The 22,315-nt window shown below is 50.3% G+C and overlaps 1 protein-coding gene across 2 annotated transcripts; it reads left to right on the plus strand.

Moving 5' to 3' along the window:
* Positions 1-8,445: 8,445 nt before the first annotated feature.
* LOC143831694 (serine/threonine-protein kinase pim-1-like) lies at positions 8,446-22,248 on the plus strand. 2 transcript variants are annotated; one of them, XM_077324916.1, is made up of 6 exons: positions 8,446-8,721; positions 13,686-13,786; positions 15,739-15,789; positions 15,880-16,246; positions 17,774-17,950; positions 19,986-22,248. In XM_077324916.1, exons 1-6 carry the CDS (start codon positions 8,637-8,639, stop codon positions 20,162-20,164), a joined length of 960 nt encoding a protein of 319 aa, XP_077181031.1. In that variant the 5' UTR covers positions 8,446-8,636; the 3' UTR covers positions 20,165-22,248. The 2 variants fall into 2 exon arrangements, with proteins under 2 accessions (XP_077181031.1, XP_077181033.1); XM_077324918.1 differs by lacking the exon at positions 8,446-8,721 and adding an exon at positions 13,192-13,523.
* The last annotated feature ends 67 nt before the right edge of the window (positions 22,249-22,315 follow it).

Raw genomic sequence — 22,315 nt, forward strand, 5'->3', positions numbered from 1 at the left:
TGTCCACCTCTTGCCTTGAAAACCCTGTAAGGTTACCATCAGTTGGCTCCAACTTCAGGGCAATTTCTACCATCATCCCCAATCTGTACATCAGGCTACTGCTGGGGTAACCAAACTGTGGCTCTCCAGATGTCCATGGAGTTCAATTCCCATGAGCCCTTGCCAGCACATGCTGCTAGGGGCTTATGGGAATTGTAGTCCATGAACAGCTGCAGAGCCAGAGTTTGGCCACCCCTGTCGAGTGTTATCCCCATGTTGACTTGGAGAGGGAAGGGAGCTGAGAGATAGTGACTTACCTGAGGCTCCTTAGTGAGTTAATAGAACAGAGAGATTTAGGGATTTCTTCCAGATGACAGGTAATTTCCATGCCACTCTAAGAGTGAGTGTAGTGTAGAGGCTAGCATGTTGGACTAAGGTCAAGGAAGACCTGGGCTGAACCTGTACGGAGCTTTTATTCCAGTCCCAGGTCGATTCAGTCCCTGCCGTCTACACTGAATGCGATCTCCATTTTGATTTGGGGCGATTTACATTTTTCATCCACAACAAGCATGATTGATCCAGAGTGATCCTACCTTTCCACCATGATATCCTGGAGTGGATATAACCCTTGATATTTGAAAAATCAGCATGAGTAAAGGTGCAGCTCTCTGCTTTTCCTGAACTAACTTGCTGCCTCAAGCCTCCAAAGCTGTAGAAAAGCCCTGATTGGCCAGGGCGTCAGTTCACAGGCTTTCTCATTCCCATGTTTCAAGGCTTCCCTTAAAGGGGAAACCCTAACTTCTCTCAGCAGAAGCTCCAAAAGCCCTAATTTCTCTCGGCAGAGTTTTGCCTCTTGGATTTATTCCCCCTTCTCTGCTGTTTCCAGTCCCCCACCCCCTTCAAGAAAAGAAAGATGCTCCTGCTGTGCTTGGCTCCCTCCCCCTTCTGAGCTTCCCTAATCACGTGCAGAACACTTTTCTGTTTCAATGGGGGAGGGAATACAGGAAGACCCGAGTTCAAATCGATCTGAATTCAGCCTGATCCACAATGTTATAAACAAAGTAAGTGCAGAATCAGCCCTGGATTCCAATCTTCCTGCTCCCATTAAGATTATTAAGTGACGGTGCCATCTCTCTCACCCTATCTCACATGCTGTCAGCTCAAAAGGGGGGGCATCTTGGGAAAAATAAAATAAATTACCTTCACGATTCTGCCTACTGTAAGAATAATCAATCATATTAATATTAGAAGCCTCTAGCGCGCCTCCAGCTAAGGTTGGCGCCACGGACAAAACCTTGCGTAAACGTCACTGAAGAAAAAGCTGACCCTGATTTAAAAAAAACAAAAACAAGGCAGCGCACATAGCATCCGGAGCCAGTGGAAGGGCTGGCACAGGCTCAGAGTGGCTTATTAAAGTTAAAATGTGCTTCCACAAGCAAAGGGAATGGACAGGTTGCTCTGAGCCAAGAGCTTGTTCTTCCTGAAAGCCCTCTGCCGTTGCCATGTGATAAACAGTAGCTCGGGCCACTTCTGTGTCAAGGGGGCCTTTAGGTGCCGCACATATTACCTCAACGGGCTGATTCACCAGGCTAAAGATTAACTACGTGGCGTTATCTATTACGAAGACCAAATGTGGTGCTGGGGGAGAGCTTTATGGCTATTATGGATGGGCGCAAAGGCAAATCGGTGGGTTCTCGATCAAATCAAGTCTAAACTCTCCCTAGAAAACACGACTACTGTACTCCAGGTCAAATTACAAGGAGACAAGACTGACCGGAAAAAAAGAGAATAGTGCTAAGGAAAAACGGAGGGCAGAGAAGAGCCAACATGAGTCAATCAAGGAAGCCCTGGGCCTCAGTTTGCAAAACCTGAGCAAGGCTGTCAACGATAAGATGATTTTAAGACTGTTCATTCATAGGCTCACCAAGAGTTGGAAGCGACTTGATGGCACTTTACATACGAATTATGGAGAGAGGGATGTGGAATGGTATAATGGGGCCTGATCTCTTGTCCGATCTCAGGAGCTAAGCAGATGTATCCTTAATTGTGGGATGCTGAAAGTAATTACCTGGCAAGGCTTCTGTCATCAATCTCCTGTCTGCCCATCAATCTACAATTCTGACGTATTTATTTCCTTCACTATTTCCCCCCGTCCCCCAATTTAAACCCAAACAAATGGTAACCATATAAACTAAGCTCATTATTCCTGTTTGGTCCTCGAATCTGTTCAACATCTTCATTACGTTGCATGTGGATTTACTGCTTACCCTCTACCTATATGTAAAAGGTAAAGGTAAAGGTATCCCCTGTGCAAGCACCGAGTCATGTCTGACCCTTGGGGTGACGCCCTCTAGCGTTTTCATGGCAGACTCAATACGGGGTGGTTTGCCAGTGCCTTCCCCAGTCCTTACCAATTACCCCCCAGCAAGCTGGATACTCATTTTACCGACCTCGGAAGGAGGGAAGGCTGAGTCAACCTTGAGCCGGCTGCTGGGATTGAACTCCCAGCCTCATGGGCAAAGCTTTCAGACAACTGCCTTACCACTCTGCGCCACAAGAGGCTCTTCTACCTATATGTAGGGACTGGTAACTTCCATTTTGTTATATATGAAGAAGTACGCCTGCACACGAGAGCTCACGCCTTGAATAAAAACTCTGTTGTTCTCATTTATTCTCGTCATATGAACTGTGTTAAGATGAAGGGTGTGTTGAAGGTAACAAGGCAAATGGTTTGTCTGTCTTGTTACAAATGGTCTTAATGAAGGTTAGATGTAGATTAGCTGCCCCGAGCCGTCCTGCTGGGAGGGGCAGGGTACCAATCCCAATATAAATAGATAAATAAATGACAGAAGTTATGCAAAGGGTGTTTTCAGTCTATTTGCAATGTCAATGTGAAATGTGCCTTGAATAGAAGGCCTCACAAGAGATTCTGCTCCACTTCATTTTCTAATCATCTGGGATCTCGTGAAACCCTGAAGTTTCTTGACAAACCTGGAAGGGTTTCCGGAATGGGTGGGAGTTAATTTTTTAATATATTTTTAAATTTTGCTAAACATTTATTGGATGATATGACCATATATGGTCATGTCAACCCTCCCCCCTCCAATGGCCAATGGTGGGCCTGGAGGGGGTGGGACGGGGAGGGACCCCTGGTGGGCATGTACACAGCTCTGCTTCCCAACCATATTCTGTACAAGCATGCCACTTCTGGGGTTTCTTGAAGCCTGAAGAATGTTTCAGAGGGTTGTTAACAATGAGTGTTGGAGTAGCATAAGCTTTCATGTGCAACCTCAGATACCTAGAGAATTACACTAAATTGGCAGAGGTTTATATCCCAAAGTTGCAAAGGGCCAGGAGGTGAAAGTTAGAGGCCAGAAAGCCCAGTTTCCTTGGGTAAGGGATGGAACATTGCACTGCTGAGCTCAAACGAAAACAAGATCCTGCCAAGAGTGCAATCTACTCAGACTGGGCGTGGACCCCGGCCAACTATTGATGAATTCAAGATGGGATGATAAAGCTGAATTAGCTACATAAATCTGTAAGGAGGGCCAATTAGCTTTTGTAATGAGCTACATTCAGTCTAAATCTGATAGTACCAAATCTGCATACGACTCCCAGCTCAGCAACTTCTCCCTTTCAGACTTTTCCGCTGAAGCAGGGCAATCCTTAGCAGTGCAGCCCTAAAGGGAGATCCAGAGGGTTAGTCGTGCTGGTCTGAAGTGGCAGGACAAAGTTTGAGTCCAGGGGCACCAACCAACCATGTTTAAAACCAACAATGTTTTATTCAAGGTATGAGCTTTCATGTATCTGACAAAGTGTGCATGTATGCAAAAGATTATACCTTAAAGATAACTTTGTTGATCTTAAAGGTGCCCCTGGACTCAAACTTTCTTCGAACCCTAAAGGGAGTTGAAGGGTGTAACTCTGCTCAGGTCCTGATCTGGATAGCCTAGGCTTGCCCAGTCTTGGCAATTATTGGCAGGAAGTCTAGGGTTGCTATGCAGAGGCAGGCAAACCACCTCTGAAGATCTCTTGCCTTTAAAAGTATACAGTAGAGTAGAAGAAAAGCTGGGTTTTATATGCCCCCTTTTCTCAACCAGGAGACTCAAAGCGGCTTACAGTTGCCTCCCCTTCCTCTCCCCATAACAGATACCCTGTGAGGGAGGTGAGGCTGAGAGGGCCCTGATATTACTGAAGAAGACAAGTTGGTTCTTATATGCTGCTTTTCTCTCCCCAAAGGAGTTTCAAAGCGGCTTACGTTCGCCTTCCCTTTCCTCTCTCCACAACAGACACCCTGTGAGGGAGGTGAGGCTGAGAGAGCCCTGATATTCCTGCTCGGTCAGAACAGCTTTATCAGGACTGTGAGGAGCCCAAGGTCACCCACCTGGCTACATGTGGGGGAGCTGGGAATCAAACCCATCTCACCAGATTAGAAGCTGCAACTCTTAACCCTACACCAAGTATGATAAATAAATAAAGTATCATGCAAGTTGACTTACTACCTTTTCTTAAGCCAGCACTGTAGGCCTGTTACTGAACTTCTAGTGAGGTTGAAAGACTCCTGTAATGAGTTCATATTTAATGCCTGATCTTTAATATTCATAATAATCATTTTGAGAGTTTTGTGTTTAATATTTCATACAGGGTTGCCAAGAGCCGGGGATGGGGTGGGGGGATGTCCTGTCCCTTTGAGAGCAGTTTAATGCAAGAAATGCAACAAGCCTCTGTTGAAAAGACAGGACATATTTTCCCCCCAGGCTCTTGGCAAACCAGCTTGCATAGAGACTGTCCAATCTGGCCAACAGAAATTGCAGAAGGGTATTGCTGGCAGAGGAGAGCACAGATTATATTAACAGATGTGCCAGGGACTGAGTTAATGTTATTGGGTCCTGGGGTAGTTTCCCTTGGGTGAACGGCAGCACAGAGCTGATACCGTAGTTTGCGGCAAGATCTCGTCCCTGTCCTTGCATTTCCACAGGGTGGTCCATTGGGGCTAGCGAGCAGCTGTTTCTGTTTGGGGGACTCTCTGGAGAGTGAGGACTGGCTAACCATTCAAAGCTTGGGAGAAGAAAGGATCAGCTTCCAAAAGTGGCTGTAGATCCCTAATAATGGGCCCTTTTGCCTAGTGAATGAATCTTCTATGAATCTTGTAAGACAGTGGTCCCCAACCTTTTTATCACCGGGGACCGGTCAACACTTGACAATTTTACTGAGGCCCGGTGGGGTGGCTAGTCTTTTGCTGAGAGATGTCGCTGCCCCTGACTGAGCCTCTGCTCCACTTGCTTTCCCGCCGGTGCCCCTGACTTCCTGCCAGCAGCAGCTTCACAGTGCCACGCCGAGGGGGAGCCCCAGCCATGGTGGCCACTGGTTATCTGGTGGCAGAGTGGCAGGGCAGCCCCTGAGGCAGCAGCTGGGGAGGAGGATGAGGAGGATCCGTGGCCCGGTACCGACTGATCTACGGACCGGTACTGGTCCCTGGACTGGGGGTTGGGGACCGCTGTTGTAAGATATGCTAGCAAGATCATCTGCAATGGTGTTCAGGTTGTTATCCCTTCCAGCATAGCCCTTTCAGGAGCCAAGCTAGATGGCAGCTGTGCTAGCTAATAAAAGGCCAGAAAACAGAAATAGCCAGAAACCAGTGAGGCAGTTTTTCCGCCTTCCCAGACATTCACCTGGCCAGATTTCAGAGTTGCACGTCTTCTGCAGGGAAAGCTGGAAGGGAGTCAGACTCCAGGAGGAATTGCTGACTTGGAATTCATGCACAGATTTGATATTATCAGTCTTGGAGTGAAGAAGGATGACTAGCTCACTTCAAAAAGGCCCTCCTTGCTGCTTTGCGCATACTATTCAAATGCTCCCTGCTTTTGCAGATGCAGCAGCCGCTGGGAATGGTCCACACCCATGCCGAGTGGATCCTTGACTCATTTCAATGGGTCTTGGTTTCACCTGAGCTTGACAGTAGAAGAATTGGCTTTTGTACCCTGTGAGATTGGTAGGGCTGAGAGAGCTCTGACAGGACTGCTCTGTGAGAACAGCCCTAAAAAGTCCGTGACTAGCCCAAGGTCACCCACCTGGCTGCAGGCGGAGGAGCAGGGAATCAAGCCTGGCTTTCCAGATTGGAAGCTGCCACTCTTAACCACTACACCTTGTCCTGGGAAATCAGATGATACACATTCTGAGAAAGCAGGTTCCTGTGGCTGGCATCAACCTACATGACCTATTGATAGTCTGGGATGCCCAGAAGAGAACTGACCCTAAGTATTTCCCTGGCTTCACCTCTCCTGGCTCTTTGTAAATAACTCCCTTGCTGCCTTTCTGTTGCTTGTAGCTTTGGGCACAAACCTCTCTGCCAAAAGGTGCATGTTATGAAGTGAGCTCCAATTCACAAACCCTCATGCTGTAATAAACATTAGTGATTCAGGTCCTACCAGCTCCAGCTGTCAGTTCCAGCCCATGAAGACATCACGTTCCCATGACAACTGTAGACCAATCACAATCTGCTTGTAGGGTCGCAGATTGCAAATCCCTTAGAAGGAATTCTGCTTTAATTTTATTTGCTGCTGATGCATTTGGCTCACAGGGTATGTTGCCAAACGGCAATAACTTATGCCTGTGACATTTGGCAAGGGAGGAAGCATTGCACTGAGTTCATCACTCCCTAAAGGCCCTAAATCTGGAGAGGTTGTGAATGTTGTGAGTGCCCTGCATAGTGCAGGGGGTTGGACTAGATGACCCAGGAGATCCCTTCCACCTCTATGATTCTAGGTGTGGAAGTTCAAGTCTGTAGCTCTAAACCAGGGGTAGTCAAACTGCGGCCCTCCAGCATTCGCTGGCAGGGGCTCCTGGGAATTGTAGTCCATGGACATCTGGAGGGCGGCAGTTTGACTATCCCTGCTCTAAACTGTCCTGCTCCTTTGGATTGGACAACAAGCACTGATTACATTTGGAGCAGGCTGTGCTTAGGAAATTGCCACTAGAACACCTTTGGAAGACTCCCTGATACTGTAGACCAGGGGTAGTCAAACTACGGCCCTCCAGATGTCCATGGACTACAATTCCCAGAAGCCCCTGCCAGCGAATGCTGGGCTTCTGGGAATTGTAGTCCATGGACATCTGGAGGGCCGCAGTTTGACTACCCCTGCTGTAGACCCCTGCTGTGTGGCTCTAGGCAGGGGTGGCATCTCTTGGTGACGTCCTACTCAGTCACTCTTTTTGGAAAGGTACAGGGAAACTACTGTAATGAGCCTCTTGTGGCGCAGAGCGGTAAGGCAGCTGCCTGAAAGCTTTGCCCATGAGGTTGGGAGTTCAATCCCAGCAGCCGGCTCAAGGTTGACTCAGCCTTCCATCCTTCCGAGGTCGGTAAAATGAGTACCCAGCTTGCTGGGGGGTAAACGGTAATGACTGGGGAAGGCACTGGCAAACCACCCCGTATTGAGTCTGCCATGAAAACGCTAGAGGGCGTCACCCCAAGGGTCAGACATGACTCGGTGCTTGCACAGGGGATACCTTTACCTTTACCTTTACTTTACAGGGAAACTACATTGGTGGGGGTCCAAAGAGGGACTTGCAAATGCCATTCCTCCTCTCTTAACTAGCTCGCCTTTATTTCAGCACTCTTATAGAACAATCCTACATCAACGTACGCCATTGAAATTGGTTTAGGGTTTCAGCTTTCAGATAAGCAGGGGAAGGCAGGCCTCCGATTACAAGACAATGGTCGTTTCACTTTGGGGATCTCCTGGAATGACAAAAATCTCCAGATCAGAGTTGATTTCCTCTGGAGGGAATGGCTGCTCTCGAGGCTGGGACTGTCTGCATTATACTCCCTGGAGGCCCCTCCCCAGGTCCGGGAGATTCCTAGCTCACAGCTGGCAGCCTCTGGCACACATCTGCATCCTTCATTCACTAACCCTAACCCGGGAGCGCTAGTACTGCCTTCCCATTTTTGTAACCAAATGGTGTAGTGGTCAGGTGTGGCGGCCTCCAGTCTGGAGATCCGGGATTGATTCCCTGCTCCTCCACATGCAACCACGTGGGTGACCTTGGGCCACTCCCAGTCCTGTTAGAGCTGTTCTCACAGCAGTTCTTCCAGGGCTCTCTCAGCCCGACCTCTCTCACACGGTTGGGGGGGGGGGCGTGGAAGGAAGGAAATGGCGTTTGCAAGCCGCTTTCTGGTAGTGAAAAGCGGAGCATACAGAGCAACTCTTCTTCTGAAAGAGAGCCCTCACTTATGCCGTCCTGCGCCAGAGACCTAACTAATCCGGCGTTAAATGCTCTTTTCGCGCGCACCCTCGGGGGGCCCTTGGCTGCTCTTTTACGCTCATTTGGCCGCCACTTTCTCGAAGTAGCCACTCCTCCCTCTCCCCCACCCCCGGCCAGAGAGGTCGCGGAACCAGAGCAGCGAGCCGGGGCCGGTTTCGATTGCCAAAGGCCAGCCGGAGTCCGCGGGCCGGGCGCGAGGGCCGGGGCCGGCGAGGACGGGGCGGGCCTTGGCGGCGGGGGGCGTGGCCGTGCCAATCCCCCATCCCCCGCGAGGCTTTCTTTGGCTCCGGGTCGCCGCCTCGGGATCGCGAGTCCATTGCTTGGCCGCTTTTGATCCTCCGCCGCTTTCCCCCTCGCCGCCCGCCGCCCCGTCGGGGCCCTGAGCGGCCGCCGCGATGTCTTCGGTGCAGGTGCTTTACCCTCCCAAGATCCACCAAAGCGTGCTCGGCCCGAGCTTCCCCAAAGAGGAGCCGGCCCAGGGTAAGTGGCCGGGGGCTTCCGGGCAGTGCTTGCAAACCGGGAGGCTGGCCAGCGGGGCTGCGGGGAGGGGGCGCGCCGTCCTGGGCCGAGGGTGACCGCGGGAGGGGAAGAAATCCTTGCATGTAGCGCCAAAAGGGGATTTTCTCTTGGGACCCCCCCCCCCGGAGGACTCCCATAGGGGCGTTCTCTGGGGCTTTCCCCAGACCTGTTGCCCTCGGCCGGCCGCGTCCAGCGGCTCTCCTGCCCGGTCCCGCAGCTCGTGAGAACCCGCAAAAGGGCAGATCTCCACTTTGTGTCGGTTTAGCTGTCAGGGCTGTCTCCAGAGGCTCCTGGGACTTGTAGTTCTGCTGGCCGTTCTGGGGGTTCGGCGTGAAAGACAAAATCGCTTCCCCAGCCCTCTCGGTGAACTACAGCTCCCAAGGCTCCCCGGGGAGATGAAATAAAGACGTGGCGCGCTCAAATCTGACGCGGAGCTGCGATCCCGTTTCTGACGACCGTGCAGGAGAGGTCTAATGTTGCCACCGAAGGCCAAGGGAGACTGCGTGCTTGCTGCTTTTCAACGCCGGGGATCAGCAGAGCGAGCACCTGTTTGGGTTTCCATAACAGAGAATCTATTTTTGAAAGGAAGAAAAAAAAAATCACCAATTCCGCTAAAGACAAGGGTCAGCGCGCAAACTAAGGGCCTTTTGCCCCAAGTCTTGGAAAGGGTGTATTTTTACGTTTATAGAGTTGCCCAACAAACCGCCGCCTCTGCGATCCTTCCAACAAACTCCTTGTTGCGAAGTTTAAAGAGCTCCGGAGAGTCGCACCTCAGTGCTGACCTCTATGGGCAGCTATTGGCTCTGCAGGAGTTTCTGCCCACAAACCTCCCATTGGCAAGTTTCTCTCCCTCCTCGCCTGGGTTCGGTTCTGAACTGGGTTCAAGCAGGTGCAAAGCACTGAATAATTAACGACCCTCGGGACCCACTGAGCCGGATACAGATTTGGGGAGAGGGGGGGATAAGTCGCTTGTGTGCTCTCAGTACCTGGGCCTGAACCTGCTTTTTACTGGCAATAAGCAGCATTTGCCTGACAGCTGTAAAAATAAACCAGCCACTGGGATGGGCAGGCATTTTTCTCAATAACTGCCTGTGTCATACTTTGAGCCCCCACCCCTCTGGTCAGGGCTTGTCACTCAAGAAGAATGCTCTACATCAAAGTCTACTAACCATCTGTCACATGTTTTAGAATGTCCAAAGCCCCGTTCAAAAAGAAAACCCAGTGCAAGAATGACAACAATCCTGCAAGATGGGTATTATTTCTCCTCGCACTGTGGCTGACACCCCATTGAGGCCTGCCTGCACCCACCTATGCAATCCGTAGTAGGGATGAGCTTTGACTTGCTTGTTTGGTAGCTCATTCATTGAGGGTGCAGAGTCTGACCATAAGAGCACCTCTAGCCGCTTATTTTATAGGCTTGTAATTTTGTTATTTGACAGTCAAGTCACACCCTGGAGGGTTTCAAGGCAATCGATGTTCAGAGGTGGTTTACCATTGCCTACCTCGCAATCCTGGTGTTCCATGTGGTCCCCCATCAAAATACTGCCCAGGGATGACCCTGTTTAGCTTCCAAGACAATATCTGACAATATCAGCCTAGGCTGGGCCATCTAGGTAAAGGCATGCTGGTGATAGAGTGCCTAATTTACCTTATGTAAGTAATGCCCTTGATATTGACTTAGAAAGTTCACTGAGAATCCTGCCTATATTTTCTACTTAACTCCCCACAACTACAGCAACTCCTCCCCTTTTTACATAAACTGGCACCTTGAAGCATCGTAAAGCCTAACAATTTCATTCCAACCATCTTTTCAATTTTCAATATTTTATCTAAGAGACTTGGGGGGGAGAGAAATACCCAGCCTGGATGCAAAGCAGTACAGGGTGAAATCTAATAAGTAACCATTAAGAAAAGCACAAAGGCTGTTCATTTATTCTGGATTAAACCATGCTGCAAAGGCCTCCCCTATTGTAACCAAGTCTCAATCCAGGGGCACCTTTAAGACTAACAGAACTTTAATTCTGGGTAGACTTTGCTGGTCTTAAAGGTGGACTCAAACTCGGTTCTATTGCTTCAGACCTACCTGAGTCCCCCTCCCTCCCCCCCTTCCCCCTCAATGGTAGCTCCCGGCACAATAAACCTTCTCTCCCCCCCCCCCTTCATCTGAAGAAGTGAGCGCTGACTCAGGAAGCCAGTTCACAGCGTTTGTCCATCTCTCAAGCGCTCTCTTCCGCCCCTCAGCCCTTGACCCACTTCCGCGGTGACCCCTTTTGCTAAAATCCTCCCCGTGCTCAGAGGGCCCCCACCAACGCTTTGATCTTGCCCCTTTCCCGGCACCGCCGCGTCTCCCACCAAGAGCAAACCAACAAAGGGGGGAGGGAGGACAAGGGGGTGCGTCCGATGCGGGCTCCATTCCCCCCTCCCCGCCGCTCTGGCTGCACTTTAGCGGTGACGTGGGCGGCGAAGTGCCTCCGGAGGCATTTTATGGCCCGCGAGCATTGCTGGCATTCCAAGGGAGCTTTGCAAGAGCCGCCGTGTGCGGCAGGCGACTTATCGCTTTCGGGCTGCAGTGCGGGAAAGTGAAACCGGGCGGGCTTTTCGAGGGGGGGGGGAGGGCGGCGTGGCCATGCGGAGTCCCAGAGGGGGTCGCCTTCTGGGGCAGCATCGGTGGGTGTCGCGTTGCCTTTCGGCCTCCGCCGCCGCCGGGCTTCTGACGAGTCCTTGCCCTAACAACCACGCCGCGGCCCGGCTTGAAAGATTAGGGGGTTGTGGTTGCGGGTGGCTTGCCTCAAACCGGCCAGGCCGGTGCACGCCTGAAGTTGGCAAGAGCAGATTTGCCCAATGGCGCGCGCTCATCGAATGACAGCGTTGGAAGGTCCGGGACCTCCAGGGTCATCTAGTCCAGCCCACTACAGAATACAGGGGGTCATGTGAGTGGCGTTTCCAAACGCGCTCCTGCATGGCCGGGCTGAGCGGGACACTTATTTTATCTGCCCTTAAGCCACAGCCGTTTTATGGCAAGAGACCGTCGCCTGGGCTTCCTTGGTGGTCTCACACATCCCAATACTGACCAGAGCCTGGCTTTGCTTCCGAGGTCTGATGAGATCAGGCTTGACTGGAGCCAGGTCAGAGCGCAAAATGGATGCTAATGCAAGTATAGGCCTAGATTCAAATGGGTCGCCGTGTTGGTCTGAAGTAGCACAACAAAAGCAGAGTCCAGTGGCACCTTTAAGACCAACAAAGATTTATTCAAGGCGTGAGCTTCGAGTGCAAGTCTGACAAAGAGTGCCTGCACTCGAAAGCTCACGCCTTGAATAAATCTTTGTTAGTCTTAAAGGTGCCACTGGACTCTGCTTTTGTTGTACAAGTATAGGCAAGGATCCTAGAGAAGGGGCAGGCAGCTGAAGACGCAGGAGAGCTGCCACGCCCAGATGCATAGTTTGGCAATATTCGGAATTTGGAAGCGCTCCTCCTCCACTCTCCGTCGTTGGGTTCCAGGAGGCAGGAGTCTTCCCGCTCAGGTCGATTGCAACCCATTGATTCCAATGCGAAAACTACAGTATAAAAGCGTTATGTGAGTGGTTTTTCCATAACTACTCGCGCGTTACTTTATACAGCATAACTGAATGAATGAGCGGCCGCACTTAATAGCCTGGAGGAGGGGCCCAATCCCTCGCCGGAGCTTCTGAAGGGGCAGGTCCATCTTAAACGCAACCCTAGGTTGCAGGTCGGTCCATAGCAATATCCAGAGCCAAAAGCCGCCTAATACCTTTTAATTTATGACCTCTGGAAACGCAGATGCAGGTTGTCCTTGCACTGTAATGCGGGGAATTCATCGGGGGAAGCCAACTGAGTGCACAGCGGGATAACTGCTGCCGGGCTGCTCTTGACTGCTAATACGGGCCAGCTCGGGCAGGTGGTTATGCAATCCGGGGAGGGGCTGTGCCGCATCTCCTCCGTACACTCGTCTGCCTGAGTGTCAGGAACAAATGCATCGCCCATAAATCAATCCGCACCGAAGCTTGGCTCCGGCTTTCCAGCTGCCGGGGCCTGCAAGTCAGCATTCCCGCGGCAAAGGGCAGAGACCGAAGGCATTAATAGCTCAAGCAGCAGCAGCAGCAGCAGCAGCAAAAACCCACCCGAAGGAAAAGAAGCAGGCGACCCCAAAACGGCGCACAGACCAAGCAGGAGGAATTCACTCCTTCCGCCCATTTCTTTAATCTACCTTTAAAGGCTCCAGGTGATGCCGGGACGCACGTGGGTAAAGCGGGGCGGGGGAGTAAGGAGAAAGCTTCTCGCGCGCCTCCACTCGATTGGCTGCAGTTACCCGCCGCTCCACTCCTGATTCGTTAAGAACCGTCGCCTACCCGCCCTCTCCGGCCGCTCGTCCTTTCCTGCGAGCCTGGAGGACGGCTCGTTTGGTTTGGCCCCGCCCCGTCGCCGGGGGTGGGGTGGGGGTGGGAGCGAGCCCTTGCTTCTGCCTCTTATTGGCTGGGCCCTGCGCCTTCTTCCCGAGGCTCGCTCTCCGATTGGCCCGCGTCGGCGTGGAGTTGGAATTTTCGTAAAGCGGAGGAATTTCAAGACGCACGTGGTGGCGGCCGCCGCCGCCGCTGCTCAGTAGCCACAATTCCGAGCCCCGCGTTGCAAGTTCCCGCCCGGCTCCTGGGTCGCTCTCCCGAAAGCCATGCTTCTGGCTCAGGAGCCCGCTTGCCAGGGAGGCCCGCCGGCGCCCGGAGCGGCCGCGAAGGAGCCTTGCCACTTGGGTAGCTATGAAGTCGGCGCGGCTGCTTTCTGGGCGCCTTTGTGAAGGGAGCCCTGGGGATGGGGGAAGCCGCGGCTGGAGGGGCTGGGTTACGGCTCCGCACCTGGACGGCTTCCAGGGGAGTGACTCCGGCGCTGACCCTCCTCCGCTCTGTTTCTTGCAGGGAAGGCGACCTTGGAGTCCCGCTACCACCTGGGCGCTTTGATCGGGAGCGGCGGCTTCGGCACAGTGTACGCAGGGACCCGGCTCAGCGATTCCCTCTCGGTGAGCGTGGATACCGCCGAGGGTTTGTAACCCCACCGATAGTCCCCGCCCCGTACCGTTCACTGACTTTATTTTTCGTTGTTATTTATTGTTGTGTTACTTATTTGCCGCCTGCTCTGCAGAGACGCGGGAGAAAATTTCAATCCGAATTCTTACCCCTCCCTCCCCCTGCCCGCTGGCCGGTTGGATTTAAATCGGCTTTGGGCCATCGAATTCTCCTCTTCTGAGGAATGGGGTGTTTTCCTGCACTGTCCGCTTCCAGTGGGCCTAGTGGGATTTCCCGGTCACTTCCGTTTTTTTCCTTGCACGCTGAACAACAACCCGGTTAGATGTTTGATAAACATCTGCTGTATTAATGAGATCAGGCAGGTCGTGGAGCATGTCTCGTATTTTCCTGTTTGGGGGTATCGGTTTGTACAGCGACCTAGTTTGCTCCTTCTGAAAGAGCCTTTGCCGCTACTGGTTGCAAGGTGTTTAAAATATTCCTAAACAAATTCACCAGCAGACTTGTTCTCGTTTATATGGTTTTTTTTTTTTTTTTTTTTTTTTGCAACCGGTGCAAGTTGCATTTGTAAAAGAGCTGGTCATTTGCAGGTAGGGGCTCATTGTGCCCTCCAATGGAGAACTGCATCTGGTGGAATATAAAAATTGAGCTTTCAGAGATGGAAAGTTGGGTGCATTATGAAGCTCTTTTAGCAATATGATATGTAAATATTAAAACATTGTCATGAAGCAATATTACGCCAGTAAAACAACCAGGAAATACTCTTAAAGTTCCAAAGAATAGTCCAAATATGCAAATTGCAATGAGCAATTAAAAAAAATATGATCCAGGTATCCAAGGAGTAAAAATTGCATTTCACATAAATATGTGGTAACAATGTTAAAAGGTTGAGACCATTATTTTGCCATTTAACAAAACTATTATTGGCCACACAATTGGAAGTTGTACACAAGATAATGTATGTATATATTGCCTACATACCTGGCAGCAGCTCTCTTAGATCTCAGGCAGCAAGCTTTCTTGTAACCTGCTGCAGGCTTTAACTGGAGATGCCAAGGGTTGGGTTTGTGACCGGCTGCCCAGTAGGCAGATGCTCTTCTGTTATTGTCCCCATTATTGCAAGTACGTGGCCATTTTGGGGAATTGCATTCCTTATGCCTTGGATGTGTTAATTTTATTCTTCGAACATTTAATTGCAAATTGTATTCCATTAATCTCCTTTGAACTTATCACTGTTGTGGTATGTTTCAGCTCCTGAATGTTTTATTGACGCAATATTTGATAAGTTTATATTGCATCATTACAATATGTCTTAATATGGGCACCAAAATTATATGCCTGTTCCCCTCTTCACACAAAATGGCAACAATGTATATTGATAGTCTCACGCATGGCTGGAAAGCATGACCCCAAGGCTTGAAAAAGGGCTGGGTCAAGGTGAAAAAGGAAGGGAATCAGCTTTGTTTCGGCCCCCTAGTGGCCACTTTAGCCTTTAAGCCTGGTCAGCCTTCAAAGTTCTCCTATAAAGGAGACTTGAATTCCCACGTAAATTATGGTGAGCAGGAAATGTTCTTTTTTCCTTCTTATTATATAGCAGTATAACTTGAGCTTCTTGTGGCGCAGAGTGGCAAGGCAGCCATCTGAAAGCTTTGCCCATGAGGTTGGGAGTTCAATCCCAGCAGCCGGCTCAAGGTTGACTCAGCCTTCCATCCTTCCGAGATCAGTAAAATGAGTACCCAGCTTGCTTGATGGGGGGTAAAAGGGTAATGACTGGGGAAGGCACTGGCAAACCACCCCGTATTGAGTATGCCATGAAAACGCTAGAGGGCGTCACCCCAAGGGTCAGACATGACTCGGTGCTTGCACAGGGGATACCTTTACCTTATAAACTTGAACTTGGAGTCCAGTAGATCTAGCTTCTTAAATCCTTCTCTTCCCTCCCATTCAGGTAGCCATTAAGTACGTTGCCAAAGAACGAATCTTGCAGTTCCACCACATGGTAAGCATCCAAACCTTCTTTGCTGTTTCTGGCTCCTGGTTCCTTTTAATGCTGTAAGCAACGTGAATCTCACCTCTGATCCATTTCCAGAATGGCACGCTGGTCCCACTTGAAGTCCTGCTCCTGAAGAAGGTGTCTTCTACGGGTTGCCGAGGCATTATCCGCCTCTTGGACTGGTTCGAGGAACCCGACGCTTACTTCATCGTCATGGAGCGCCCCCTTGTGTATCAGGATCTCTTTGACGTCATCACGGACCGGGGCCCGCTTCCCGAAACCTTGGCTGCCAGTTATTTCAAGCAGGTGGTTGAAGCTGTGCAGCATTGCCACCTGTGCGGTGTGTTGCACCGGGACATCAAGGATGAGAACATCCTCGTGGACCTCCTGCATGGCGAACTGAAGCTCATAGACTTTGGCTCTGGCGCCTTGCTTCGGGACTCTCTGTATACAGACTTCGATGGTGAGTGAGCACCTTGCAAGCAGGCCAAGGTCCATAAATCTCTGCAAAAATGGCACCTCCCAAAGGTCAGCAGAGGTCTGGTGAATCATGACCCATCCCATGTCTTTTCAGCTCCTATCCTGTGTAAGCTTGGTCAGGAAAATAAAACCCTTTCTCTGTCCTAGACGGGGAATATCAAGTAATTCTCTTAATTTCTCAGTTGTGTTTATTGGCCTACAGAGTATTTTGATGTGGACTTCGTTTTCTGCAATATAAATCAAGATGGGGCAGCTGTGTTTGTCTGTCCGTAACAGGAGGGCGGAGTAAGAATCCAGATGCAGTTTAAAGAGTAACAACATTTGTGGCAGGGGTCAAGCTTTTGTGGTTCCCTGAACAAGCAGCTGGCTTTTGTGATACCTGTGAGAAGCTTTTAATTCTTTTCTGCAGTAGATCTGCTTCCCTGTCAAAGGTTGAAGCAGCTGTCCTCTGCTCTTCATCTCACCTAAGGCCCAGGACTGAGGAGACCTGTTATATCTGTGATGAAACTTAAATTGCTAGTTGATTAGGGAAGGTGTGTTTGGGCCTTGCTTGGGGGCACTTGCTTGATTGCTGTTAAAGTGGGTTAGCTATGCTTTAATGCGCTGTAGCCATCTATATTTACACACGTTCTTGGCCGCATGTTGAGGAGAAATTCCAGTTGGCACTAAGACCCGTTAACTGATCTGTTTGTACACAGAAGCAGGTGGTGGCACGAGTCACTTGACTAATGGGTAAAAAAGGGTGTGTTTTTTTTGTAGCTGTATCCTGAGAGACATGGGTCTAGTTGGCATCGCCACTGGTAATTCTGTGCCAGGCCTGTATCGTTCTAGATTGAAAGTGGGGGCTCAAATGACCAAATGCTCCCTTGCTTAAACAAAAAAATCCTGCAGATAGAAAGCTAGCAAGTCATGGAGAAAAGTGAAAGCCTTCTCCCTGGTAATGTTGGCTTTCTTTGTGCAAGGATAATTTTATGTTCCTTTCAAGGCATTCAACCATGGGGAGGGGGGGGTTGCACCCCGATTTTTACTACCTGAAGAAGCCTGAGAGAGCTCTGAGGGGGACTGTGACTGGATCAAGGTCACCCCACTGGCCATTTGTGGAGGAGTCCATGGGCACCCCACTGGCTGCTTCTCTAGCTTAGCGCCCGCTGCTCTGAACCACTTACACCAAGCTGGCTCCAGTCTGAAGTGGCGCGCAAGCACCAGGTTGTCACTAATGTAAGAATCAGGCCATAGATTTTGGTACAGAAGTGGAATACCTAAACTTTTGGGCGTTCTCTGTGCCCCAGTCCCACTGTTCTGCATTTATTTCTGCTGTCTGCAAAACTGATGAAATTGTTACATAACCAATCAGTGCAAGTAGCTATTGATTCTATTAAAAACTCTGGGTGATGAAAAGCAGGCAAAGGCTTTTGATGGACAGCCTGAAACTTCCGAGATTAACGTTGTTTTGGTTCTAAAGCAGGATAGAGTTAAACGTGGGCTCAGCTGCTGTTCTGTGTTCCAACAGGCACCCGCGTATACAGCCCTCCTGAGTGGATAAAATACCACCGGTACCATGGCCTGCCCGCCACTGTGTGGTCGCTGGGTGTGCTTCTCTACGATATGGTGTGTGGGGACATCCCTTTTGAACGAGATGAAGAGATCCTTCTTGGGAAACTCCACTACCATTGCAGGGTATCTGCAGGTAAGGGTGTGTACGCCCGAAGATCTGTGCCCAGTTCTCAGCCATTTTGAGTAGCATCAGGCACCTTAACATCTTAAGGTGCACTTGCCTCTTTCTAGGGTTTAAAAACAAAAGACAAAACTGGTATCCAGCGGCACAGGAGTTAGAGGTATAGAAGAACCATTGTCAGCCTCTGCTGCTGGCAGAATCATAAGCCTCAATGTTCTTGAAGGCATGAGCCACATAATCTGGCATCGACTCTTCGGTCTGAAGACCAGATTAAGACATGGGTAGACAATGGAGGAGGCAAGATGGTTTTAGTGAAATAAAATAATGTAAGCAACAGAGTCGTATCCTGGGTTGACTCGGTGGTGGGGCATCCTTGTGTCCATAATAGATATTTTGCATTCAGCGGGATTGATCCCTGGCTTCTCCAGTTTAAAAAGAATATAAGAGCATTTCTGGTAGACATTCCGGGAAATAATAAGACCTTGAGAGAGCCATTGTCAATCTGAGTAAATAAATAAGACAGTGGACATTGTTTTGCTGTAAGACAGGGGGATATGTAGGGGTGATGGGGGAAGTCTGGGGCTGTGCTGCCTCTGTGTTGCTTCGTATGTACCGTATTTGTCGGCGTATAAGACGACCCCCCAACATTTCCACTCAAAATATAGAGCTTGTTACATTACATTACAGTACTGTGGGCCACTATACGCCGGCAAATACTGTAACTCTACCCAGCTGGCTCTCCTCCTTGCTTTATGGCACTTTCTGCTGCTTCTGCTCTTACAATCACAGGCAGTTTAAAGCCCATCAATGAATATGGGATGGCTTTATTGTTGTCCTGAAATGATAATTTAATGATCATGTTGAACTTCTCATGAGTTGATCTCCCACCCCGCTTCTCATGTTGAACTTCTTCTGCCATTTCTGTTGCCCGGCATTCCACCCATTTTGGAAAAAGGTTTCCGAGCTCTTTGCACACGGCTGGTGTTTTCATTGCACATTATCCCCCAAATCCAGATTGTTCCATTTACTCTTAGTTCTTCCTTTCTATAGCCAGTTTCTGATCCATAGCAGGACTGGCTGTCTTTAGCCTCTTCTGCCTTTCTGTTTGTTTCCGTATAGATAATGAATCTGCCTTTAATCGTTGAGTTATTTATGCAAGGCTTTTGTTTTGTCCCCCCCTTATTTTGTCAGGCGCTCAGGGTGGTTTACGTGCCTCTCTTCCTCCGTTCTTTCCTCTCAGCAACCCTGTGAGGATGGGTGGGCAGGGAGGATGGCTTGTCCAAAGTCACCTGGTGACTTTTGTGGCTATGGGAGGATATGAACCTGGATCAACACTCAGTTGCTCCAATGGGCTTCTCCCAAATTACCTACAACAGCAGCTATGCCAGAGGTGGCCAAATGGTGGCTGTCCAGTTTCCGTGGACTACAATTACCATGAGCTCCTGCCCATTGGCCACATGGGCAGAGGCTCATGGTAACTGTAGTCCATGGACATGCTAACGAGTCTGGTGTTAGCTCAGTGCATGCTATTACTTGATGTATGCCCTCAGACCTTTTTAAAATATGATAATTTGTTAACGCCGGAGCATTATGATGGGGCCAAGGAAGCCTTAGCAGCCGCTTGCCTGCATGAAGTGTCTGCAACTAGACCAGGGGTAGTCAAACTGCGGCCCTCCAGATGTCCATGGACTACAATTCCCAGGAGCCCCCTGCCAGCGTTCGCTGGCAGGGGGCTCCTGGGAATTGTAGTCCATGGACATCTGGAGGGCTGCAGTTTGACTACCCCTGAACTAGACACGGGCCTCCACGTGGGTGGCCTACTTCACAAATGAATTCCGTAACCTGACCCGCTGCCAGGAACTCTTCTTGCATTACTGAGCTGAACCTCCGATCTAGCCTGGAAGAGCCTTACTTTGCTACAAACGCAGCCTGGGTCAGCTTGGTCAGCTAGGTGTAGCATAGGTTTACAGACTTGGTGAGGTGCTGCCTGTCACGTGCTCCGTTTGCTAGCAAAGTGTTTTACGAGTGGCCGTTTCATCCTTGACAGACTGCCGTCACTTGATCGAGTGGTGCCTCTCGCTCGTCCCTGAGAAGAGACCGTCCCTGGAGCAGATCCTGGCCCACCCCTGGCTCCACGCTGCCCTGGAGAACAGCGGGCGCAAAGTACAGCAGCAGCAGCCGCCTTCACCACCACCCACAGTCCCCAAAGCAGGCACTAGCCTGTGACTAGGGAGGCCTCCGGACAGCGTGGAGGGGGCCTGGCACAGACTGCGGACAAAAATTCCTCTCGGCCTCTCCTTCGCCAACCAGCGGACGGATTGTCGAACAGCTGCCTGGCTCCAAGGGAGGGAGCGGGGTGGGGGGTCGACTCATGAAAACCCAGGTCAATGGTGGCAATCCTGCACAGCCTCGCTTACTATGACAGTGGGGCTGTCTCATAGCCTTGCTGATAGTAATACAACAGACCAATGGTCACTGCTCTGTTTACACAAGGACTCTTGGCCTATCTCCTTCACTGGTGAGGCTCAGAAGGTTGGCACCAAACAAGCAGCGGCCAAAGGCGTTTCAGGACTGTCTGGTGTTTTTTGTTTGTGTGTGTTTTCCCCCCCCCTGCACTCTGGGAAGGATATCGGAGCGGAAGGAGCCTGAAACTTCTCCGAGAGAGCAGGACTGGATGAATGTTTCATTGTGTCATGGATATGGTGATATGTCCCCTGCAGGAATCAGCTTATATTTATTTAGCACAATGTTCCTTGGGGGGGAGCCCTGGCTGGTTCCTGCTGTGCTTATACTAGGCGTCATATGCCTGTCTCCTGAGACGTGGATGTTTGTGACCTCTGAGTCCCTTCCCATTGTTCCATTCCTGGCCAACCATTCCAAGCCTGAATCCAGCACCAAATCAAGAGGCTGGATTTCTCTCTCTCCCTGGTTTGTGTAGACTGAAGGAATTCTTTCTTTAAGGGGAATGGGGTTGCATTATATCAGAAACACAAATATTGGGGAGACTTAAAAATCCAGAGCCCTGTTTTACAGTAATGAGGACCTTGACTTGTATGGTGTGATCAGAGCGGAAGGTGTTCCTGTAAATCAGGGGTGGGCAAACTGGCCTCCAGATGCCCATGGACTACAATTCCCAGGAGCCCCTGCCAGCAAATGCTGGCAGGGGCTCATAGGAATTGTAGTCCATGGGCATCTGGAGGGCCACAGTTTGACTACCCATGCTTGTAAATCCTGGCTGAATTCTGCAGGTTTTTGAAGAGTGCTCCGCTCCAGTTTTGAGCTTTTGGCTCTTCTCTCAAGCTTCCTTCGTTGTTCCCGTCTCTTCATCCTGGAGAAGCTTGAAGCTTGTGCTCATCCAGGATGCGCTGAAACTCAAGAGGCTGCCCTTGGTCACCCAAGTGCTGGTTTGAAGATTTCAGTTTGAGCCTCACTACTGTAGTTTTCCCTCACTCTTCTCCTCCCCCCCTTAATAGATTGAGGGGGCTTCAGGAGCTGATGATCTAGACCAGGGATGGGCTAACTGTGGCCCACCAGATGTCCATTGACTACAAGTCCCGTGAGGCCCTGCCAGCACCTGCTGGCAGGGGCTCTCATGAGTCCATGGACATCTGGTGGGCCACAGATTGGCCACCCCTGATCTAGATGCTGAAGTTAGGGAACAAGTAGCCATAAGTTGATCAAAAATGGTTAGGGACTCTTTTAATGTTAATTTTGGGCCTTGAGGCATGGAGGGATAACATGCCTTGTAGACGCCATTTTTTGGCAGTGAAGACTGCAGATTTTCTTGTCGATGTTAGGATGACCACTGGGCCTCTTCTCGCTTGGATGGCGAGGGCAGCTCTTTGAAGAAGTCTCCATATCCCATCACTGTAGAATTCCTGTTTTGCTAATTCTGTGAGGGAAATGGAGCTTGACAGTTGGGATACTTAATTAGTTTGGGGGGTGGGGAAGAGAGCCTGGAGCCTAAATCCCATTTCACCACGGAGTTAACCTTCAAGTGCCTTAACGTGAGCTCTCTTTTAGGACATGTTTACACCAGCAGGGAACGGGGCAGGATGCTTGCCTGGAAAGGTTGCCGTCAGTCAGGATCCAGCCTTGTGAAGCCCCCGCAACAATATTCTGAGCCCGCCTTCTTTGGCGATGTCACTGAGTAGTGTATTTATATTGCAGTTCAGGATCTGATTTGTGGAATTTTTTTTTTTACTGTCGTGCACATTTGTGCATCCGTATAACCTCGCAATGCCGTGCCTCTTTAAGGCTCCAACAACAAACCCCTTTCTGGGATTAAAACATTTTTATAACAAAAAAAACCCGCCGCTGCCTCGTGTTTTTATGGTTCCTGTCTGCACTTGGGTGGGGCTGGGAGTAGCGTTGTGG

Source organism: Paroedura picta, chromosome 3, assembly GCF_049243985.1.
Source record: "Paroedura picta isolate Pp20150507F chromosome 3, Ppicta_v3.0, whole genome shotgun sequence".
NCBI classification, from domain to species: Eukaryota; Metazoa; Chordata; class Lepidosauria; order Squamata; family Gekkonidae; genus Paroedura; species Paroedura picta.